At 36.2% G+C, this 9190-nt stretch overlaps 1 protein-coding gene across 2 annotated transcripts in view; it reads left to right on the top strand.

Moving 5' to 3' along the window:
- Positions 1 to 297: 297 nt before the first annotated feature.
- The window catches only part of RBPMS (RNA binding protein, mRNA processing factor), a 243956-nt gene continuing 235063 nt past the window's right edge, over positions 298 to 9190 (top strand). For both annotated transcript variants that reach the window (XR_012883151.1, XM_075861860.1), the window contains exon 1: positions 298 to 640. Coding sequence is in view for 1 of the 2 variants with exons in the window: in XM_075861860.1 (XP_075717975.1) it covers positions 578 to 640 (63 nt within the window). In the remaining variant the exon portion in view is untranslated. The remainder of the gene's footprint in view (positions 641 to 9190) is intronic.

The following is a 9190-nucleotide window of genomic DNA, read 5'->3' as shown; positions in this document are numbered from 1 at the left end:
ATCATCGACCCATAACTTTTTGCATCTTATAAACTGTCTTATCTCCTTGCTTTTACTCCTTCTATCTCTCTGCATTTCACCTTTTGACCTCCTCTGGAAACTGTCAGTTTTTAAGATGCTTTCAAGAACTGGAGATTTTTTTTTTCTTAACTAATTGGAACTGATACTGATTGTCTCCCCCCCACCCCTCCTTCCATCTCCTCTATAAACAGATCACCTCCCATCCAGAAAACTGGGAGTTAGTTGCTAGCTGTGAAGTTGACTTCAGTCCCTCCCCTCCTGAGAGTTTTAGAAACCAAAGGCTGGATCTAACCCTAATCACCAACAGTCAAGAACATTTCCCCTTCCCCTGCTCTCTCATGCTTTCCTCCTTATCTCTATCACAAGCCATAGACACTTCACTAGTTCCTTATTTCACATTTCAAGGGGACAATCTGTTTTACCAGTGGGACTGAAAGATATTGATTCCTCCTGATATTATTAGTAAGGTTTGTAAAGAGTTCACTTTATTCCTGCCAGTTGTGCAGAAGTGTGCAGGATTCCAGGCTGTGTACAGCACACTACTCAGGAGATCACAATGAACAGCAACCTAGCAGAGAAGGAAAGCTGTCCTGATGATATCAGCCTTCCAGAGGAGGAGGTATGTGTGCTTTCTGGAAATGACAATATTTTATTATATACATCAATATGACCATTTGTAGCATTAACATGCTCAGCTATATGTTTCATTCGTTGTGTGCTTCATACATTATTCAATACAGCATCCTTGAATCATATTCTCCAATTCAGATTTCCAATTCTCAATGAATGCTCAGTTCCTTTTATATATATATATATATATATATATATATATATATATATATATATATATATTTATATATATATATATATATATATATATATATATATATTTATATATATATATATATATATATATATATATATATATATATATATATATATATATAAAATCTTAGATATGTTATACCATGTACTTTATTGTTTTGCATTGCCTCATACATGTGCTATTTAGTATTTTGTATGTTATTTTATTTATTGTCATTGAGTTAGGTTATTGTGTTTACTTGAACATGTCATTGTTACAGAGTAATTGTATGCAAATAAGTCACACACACATGCACACTATCTATCTATCTATCTATCTATCTATCTATCTATCTATCTATCTATCTATCTATCTATCTATCTATCTATCTATCTATCTATCTATCTATCTATGTGTGTCTCTCTCTCTATATATATGTATTTATATACATATATATATTTATATACACTTACATATGTAGTATCTACCTCATATATAGGTTTTGTAATTCATTCTCATTCAGAATGTGCCTCACTGTGTTTATTGCATGCATCTCCCTATGTATCAAGATAGTATATAATGTTATTTTTGTATAGCTTTTATTATTTATAGCTTTTGAATCTATCCAGTTGTTTCCAGTGAGATACAAGCAGTCCTTGGAGTTCTGCCATAGTCATTTTTTTACAATTGCGTAACTTTTTCTTAAACACGTTATACACTTTTTTTTTTTTTTTTGGCTTCTGCATGCCCTCAGCTGAAATGTTGACTATATATGTCATTGCACTAGTAAGCAGCTAACTCACAGAAATACTTTATGCATTTATAATCAGTTGTTACGGCCAGAATCCACATGCGTTGCCGTGCACATCCAACATATTACAGAACACCAATTACTTTGTGCGTTGTGTGTTTTTGGTCTAAGACATTAATTAATCCGGATCTGAAACATATCTGCAGTGCTTAGAAAAAACTCTGGCTTTTGTACAAGGATAGAATGGAAAGTTTCTTTATCCCATAAGTATGCAGCCTGAATTTCCCCATTACAAGTAGCCTAGTTCCCATTTCCATTCAGCAGGCAGGTCTGTTTGTTCTCTGTTATTTTTTGTTTTTTTTAGCTCTTTAGATAATTTTTTGATCCAATGATTTTATAATTTATACAGAGTAATTATCAGTAATCTCGTTATTTGGTCAGATCAGCTAAAATTGCTAGGTACAAGTGCACCTTAACCCTATCAATAAAGATATCCCAGTAACCTGCTCGAAAACAGAATGGCTTAATACTTGTCATAATTATTAATATGGAATTGTTATTATACAAATCTATGAAGATAATCAATTTAGGATCAATTCAAGAGAGAATAGACCTTCTAATATACTGTTTTATTATTTTTCCCTGCAGGCTTGCCGTCATAAACTATAATTACGCCATCCTGAACCCCTTCACTGGTTGTACTACTAAAGTAATGGGTTGGCATTATGATGGTGGCATATAATAGTGTGGCTTTATTGCCTGTCAAGTCAAATTCTAAGCCTTTATGAACAGACATTGACTGTACTTTACACTTAAGATTCTTGGATTAGTAATGCATGGAAAGCATCACGGTTAACCTACAAGTGACCCTATGCCAATTTATCTTTGCTAGAATGTGAAAGAAATAGCAGTCCTTTATTTTGTAGAAGAGCAAAGTGATATTATGTGACTAGAAACAAATGGCATTTTCCATCTATGTGTTTGTAGTACATGTGTATAATTCTGCTAATATATATATATATATATATATATATATATATATATATATAAACACACATCTGTTATTTGCAGATGTCAATGCAGAAGAAACAATACTATAACAGTGTATATAGTGTATGTATATATATATATATATATATATATATATATATATATATATATATATATATACAATCTGATGTTACATAGTAAAGTAACTGTCCACTGTCGAAAAATGGATGAAAAATCGGAAGCAGAACGCCTCCAAACAAAAACTGCGTTCTGTCCCAACGGGCCGTTTTTTTACGCGGCCGTATTGAAAAACGGCCGCGTAAAAAAACGCCCGCGAAAAAGAAGTGCATGTCAGTTCTTGAGCCGTTTTTGGAGCCGTTTTTCATTGACTCTATGGGAAAACGGCTGTAAAAGACGCCGCAAAAAACGTGAGTTGTTTAAAAAACGTCTGGAAATCAGGAGTTTTTTTCCCTTGAAAACAGCTCCATATTTTCAAACGTTTTTTGCTAAGCATGTGAACATACCCTTAGGGCTGACATTGGTTTTCAGATGTAATATTGAACAAACTCTGTGCTCTCTAATGTAACACTTACGGTCAAGTATAAAAAGGACAATCTGAAAGGGGGGGGGGGGAGTAAAATGTATTCCTGAACACGAAGCATACTCTGCTGGGAATACAATCCAACCCAATTAAAAAAAAACATTTATGGAAAAATTTCAGAGAACTTTTATTGGTTATCCCATGAATCATTTTAATTCCAGAAGTCGAGAAATGCTGTTAAGTACACAAGCAGAATTACGCTCCTTCCCCCTCTGGCTATAGTCCCTGCTTACTTCCCCTGCAGATAAGTAACATGGGATCCAGAGTAGTGAAGATATATACTGTAATGACGTCCACAGTGTGCACCCCCTTAGAAATAAATGCAACTATAATAAAATAAAACAATAAAGACTGAGTGGGCATGTGCAGGTTCATATCTGCTGTCAGGATGCAGAGCTTTACAATCCTAACAAGATGATGAGTATCCTCAGCTACACTCCCATGCTACTGCAGAGACTCTGCTCCTTCCCTGACAAGCAGGGCAGAAAGCTATTTCTATTGGCTGCCCTGCAGTGAACAGACAATCACTATGCAAAGAGAACTGGCTGTGGGGAAAGTGACAGAGCATGCATGTCCACCAGCACTTAGCTCATCAGGTGGACATTCACATTGCTGTATACTTTGAACACCAGGTGGCACCATTATATGTAAGTAAATGTTATAACTCTTCACTGGTCGTTCTTTTAACAGCATGTCAATTGCAAACATGCCTTATTTTCCTGACACAAGTAAAAGTTATCTGTGAAGGCAAACATGGCTTGGACCTTTACACATATGATAGTGCTGAATTCCATTTTTCATTACAATTGTTCCAGATAACTTGCATAATTGTATTACTACATGAACTTATTTTCTTCTATGTTCATATATTCCTCAGCTCTAACTTCCAAAAAATTATACTTAGTTTACAGCCCATAGACTTTTGCCAAAAAGGTGTCGTATGGCCCGGAAAACGTCTGGATCACGCTGCCCCAATTGTTCTGAAAAGCAGTTTTCAATAAAACTATATCATTTTAAAATAGTCAATGGAAGATGTGTACACGGTGTGAAATGAGCCTACATTATTTCTCTGTCGTTCACACCAGTCTTTATATTCCTAAAGGAGTGCGACTCCATTGGGTGTGCTATGTAAGGGATAATGCACCTCTAGTTGTTTATAAAACTCCTCTGTTAATTATATTTTTATAATTTACGATAGGACGTATATTATGGCATATATGTAATTCATACAATTATAAACACAGGGACAACTATAGTAGACAAAACATTTTCTGTATTTCTTGTGATATTTTTATGGAGTGATGAAATCTGTTGATTGCAAAATACCAGGAGAAGATTGTGTACTAAAAACATACAGAGAACTATTAGGGAACCCTTAGTTAATGGTGCTGGAGAACTGGTGCATCATGCATTCTGTATACAGTTGGATTACATACGTTATCAAAATCTGTTCAACTTCAAGAATAATTTATTACAATATAAGGAATGTCAAATGACAGCAGCATTGCCAAATAAAAAGTTTTTTTTTAGCAGGAGTAATGCGCGTTCAGATGACAGTTCGACCTTGGAGAATCAGTTTACAAAATTTCAACAGACCTGCTAAATTTCCCAGAAATAGGCCTCATGCACACGACTATAGCCATGTGCACGGCCGTGATTTCCGGGTCGGCCGGCCATTATTTTCAATGAGCCCGGACCGCAGAACACGGCCGTAATAAGGCTTGCCCGTTCTTTCTGCAGTCCAGGCTACGGGGCCATGCACGGATCGTGAAAACCACGGTTGTGTGCATCGCCCCATAGGAATGAATGGGGCTGCAATTCTCCCGTGGATTTTCGGGGCCATATAGGCCATATAGAGAAAAAAATTCTAAGGTAACCACTCTGTTATATCTGCTACAGTAGACTGGTGTATTATTATTATTATTATAAATAATAATAATAATAATGATAATAATAATATGAGCTTACACCATCTGTAACATATTTTTAGCTAAGACATTCATTATTAAACGAAGTTTAACTTGAGCTATGGCCCCTTCCTCTAATTTGTTTAGAAGAGTTCTAGCATTTCATTTATCAGCATTACAGTTTAGTTTTACTGTTTGCCTAAATACTCTAGCTTCATATTCCTCCATAAGTCAAAAAGGACTAGTGACATCACCATGGCCCCCTGGGATGTCCCCGCTTTCTCTTTGATGCTCCACTGTCAAAGCATTAACTCTAGCTGACTGTCTGAGCATTCACTACTTGTGGAGTATAGCCCGATAAAAGCTGCTTCACCACTGGACCTCAATGACCCTCTTACTGGACAGCATCATACATGAGTTGGACAATTCAAGCAACTATGGGTTCCTTCAGAGCCTGCAGCCCCTAGGGAACTGCCCGATTCAAGGCTACAATAATTATGTCTGATCTTAAATAAAATTGTCATATGCACATTGGGAGCCTGAAGCTGAAGTGGCCAAAAAGCTCCTCATTGACAGTTCCACTACTTTCATCAGGAGTAGTGAATACGTGAGCTATAGCAGTCCTTATTCTTTTTTGGCTGTAGGATGTTTTTTTATGATACCTGAAAGTTTGTATGTTGGGTAATCTTTTGCCTGCACCCATGCTGTGTAATGTCCGACATTGTACTGTATTTTTAAAGTCTGAGAACTCACTTGGTCCCTGAATCAGATTATCGGCTATGTCACAGTGTTACACGTCTGTTTGCCTGTACAAAATCTAACAACCCTCTGCTCAGCTTTAGCATTCCACAGTTATTCACCACCACAGACATTGCCTCCAGTACCTGTTTTTGTCCTATGGTCCACCCTCTGAAAACATTAACAATTGCTTATTTCCAACAATTGACAAGTTCAGAGGTTTTTACTTATGTACGCACCAGTGCTCTGCGTACCTAAAATCTTCCCACATACAGTTTGTGGGATCATTCAGTGCTGAATACTCTCTTATACCTCCTATTGATCAGACATCAGCAAAATCTGGGTATTAAAGGGGTTTTCCAGCTAATAAAAATTGATGGCAGGGTCAAGTTTATGGGTCAGGGTCCGACTCCCTGGACCCTCAGCTGTTTTGAAGGCCATCAATTTGAAGGCCACCAAGTTGAGGAATGGCCATCACTTTTTATTGGCTGGAAAACAACTTTAACCAATTTACACAAAATGTCCTACTGCTCTTAATAAACTTGCTAGCTTTGTATGGATGTATTTTATAGAATGCTTTTACATTATAAGAGAAAGCTGAGATTCCTATAGGGATAATACAAACCCTGCATTTATATATCTGAATAACTGGATCTAGACACACTTATCATAAGTAACAAAGCAAACCCAATGATTAATATTGTTATTATTTTTAGAAATTATCTTAAATTTCTGAAACTTACTTGTGATCTCATATATTTTGATTAACACATAATGTCAATGTCAGTGAATGGTGCAGTGCTTCGGTTCCCTGTACAAAAGGGTAGTTGGGAGTGCCGCGGTCCAATGGAAAACAAGTAAAGGGGCCACAGTACTGGTTTGGCGCTGTGGCCACTTCATTCTAAGGATGTGTCGTACCGCCATTTGATAACGTAGCGATATTTTAGTGATAAGTCACCACTTTTAAAGATTAAAAAAACCCTTTAATTACAGTTAGAAATAGAGGCACACAAAGGCAAAGCAGGAGCCAGGTACAGTATGTGTTATACGTTTACTCAGGTTCCCTTTGTCTAATATTACATTTTGTTTAAAGATCAGAAACCACTTAATGAAAAATTGATATGCAGTAATAGGGATCAACTGACATATATGACAATACATTCACAGTATTTTTAATTTGTGTTTCTGTACAGTAAAAATAATATAAATTGGTTTCTGAAGTAAAGATATGCGATCGTAACACTGTCATGTGTTTCTCTATGTAGAATTTGCTTTAGTGAATTCTTCCAACAAAGGAATGGTTGTGTATACTTTATGAAAAGAGATGTTTGACAAACACAGGCCCATTATTGCCACCACCAGGTCTGACCTATGAAGACTTCTAATAAAATACAAAAAAATCAGCAAGTACATGTGGAGGATAGCTAAGTGTCTAAGGTTGTACATTATTATTATTATTATTATTATTATTATTATTATTATTATTATTATTAGCAAACACTGAGGAAATGTATCGAAAGTGTCTTAAGAATTTACGCATTAGTGTAATAGGAGGAAATCTATCAAAACGGCACACGTGGTATGATCAATGAGATGCAACTCACTAGGCATGTTGGAAACATTCCTCTTCCTTACGCCACCTCATTGGTGTACAATTTGGCACATTTAAATTTTTCATTCTAAATACCTTTCAAAACTGTAGAGGTGGGTGTATAAAATTATTGTGCATTTTCCGTAATCAATTTAACCCATTGTGCTCAATAATTTTATTTATTACTGGTACTGATCATAAAGAATATGGTTATGGTAAAATATTAAATTATTTTGTCACTTTATCCTCATCACCAGGGCCCGCATTAGGTTTTTGTGTTCTATTAACGCCTTCCCCATATGGTGTACTATATAGTGCCTGCAAAATACATTCATACACTGCACTATGAATAAACAAGGCAATGTAGTTGTAGTTCAGGCACCAAGCATGAAAACAGAAGTCCCAGCTCCAGGTGCTCAGGCTATCAAGGCCAGAGGCACCCCCTTCAGTAGTAGCAAGTTATCGCATTGGTCACACACTTCCAATACGCAGGGTGCTGGGCACATGTCAACTTATGGCATTACTGTTAGCAGTATCCCTATTGCAGTATTTACCTTCTTATGTAGCAAATCCATAATAGTTCAAATTTTAGATGGTTGTGCTGGCCAACTTAGAACCTGATAAAGCAGAACTCTGATTGGTGCAATTTTATGGTTGATGTTCTGCAACAGGATGTGTATCAAATTGTGTTACAATCGAAATGTTATCCCTAGTGGTAAATATTTCGACGTTTTACTCATTGATCGTTATTGGTTCAGCCCCTTGTGGTTTTACAGAAAGTTGACAGAGGTCTACAATGTTGACTTCTCCATCCATTATCATAAATGGCATCACATGGAGTCAAATGTGTGTATATATATATATATATATATATATATATATATCCTGAGGCATCTCATCATGTAACAGATGTAAACCCTTTCTAAACAGGTGCATTTGATGTATTGTGTGATGAACATCCTAGCTTTCAGCAAGGGAGACAAGTCCAGTGATACATTACAGAATTAACAGATGTGAGTTGCTGTTTTGCGTCACATCTGCTTCTAAATATATCTGTACATTACTGTGGTTCACAGACCTATTGACATAAACTAAACAGAATGTTTCTGCCAATCTGAAAACGGGACCCAATGTCGTTCACGTAAACAATCCCTAATGCTTCTGTTTTATGGTGAAACATTTGCACTAGGCAGATGGAGCAGATGTAAAGGGATCCTCTTTATTTGTGGCTCTGTGTTTATTCAACAGAAACCACTAATGGAGAGTGTTTATTGCCAAAGACTAGTGGATTAATTCTACAATTAAAACAAAATGCGTTGCTAGCGGTGGTGGTCCTACAGTATTACCGTCATCAGTCTTGGTATTTAGAAGGACTGAATGGAAAGAATAAAGTCATGGTCACTTAACCCGGCACCAGTTGTCTCTGTCTGTGAGCTGCAGTCGCTCTTAGATGGGAACTAATGGAAAAACTTTCCATGACCATATTATGTGGAGTAAAAAAAGTAACAAAACAGTCAAATGTTAATAGGAATGCAGCGTTTAGATGTAAATAAGGTTGAGTGCTATCTTCATGATCTGTCTAGTTAATGGATCTTGTGTTGCTGTCTTTATATAGAACACATCTAAAACACCTTCTAAAAAGTAAACCATGATCAACAGTATCTAGAGAGGTTTCTATGAATCTTTTTGAATGGATGATAGTATTATTGTTCTATTATCAGTGGCTTCTATTACTGTATATGGCTTAAGCCACTTTCAGACGACCATATTATGGGAGCATTTTAGT

This window comes from Rhinoderma darwinii, chromosome 1 (assembly GCF_050947455.1).
Source record: "Rhinoderma darwinii isolate aRhiDar2 chromosome 1, aRhiDar2.hap1, whole genome shotgun sequence".
NCBI lineage: Eukaryota > Metazoa > Chordata > Amphibia > Anura > Rhinodermatidae > Rhinoderma > Rhinoderma darwinii.
The sequence above is the reverse complement of the archived record's forward strand: the minus strand, read 5'-3'. Positions and strand labels throughout refer to the sequence as shown.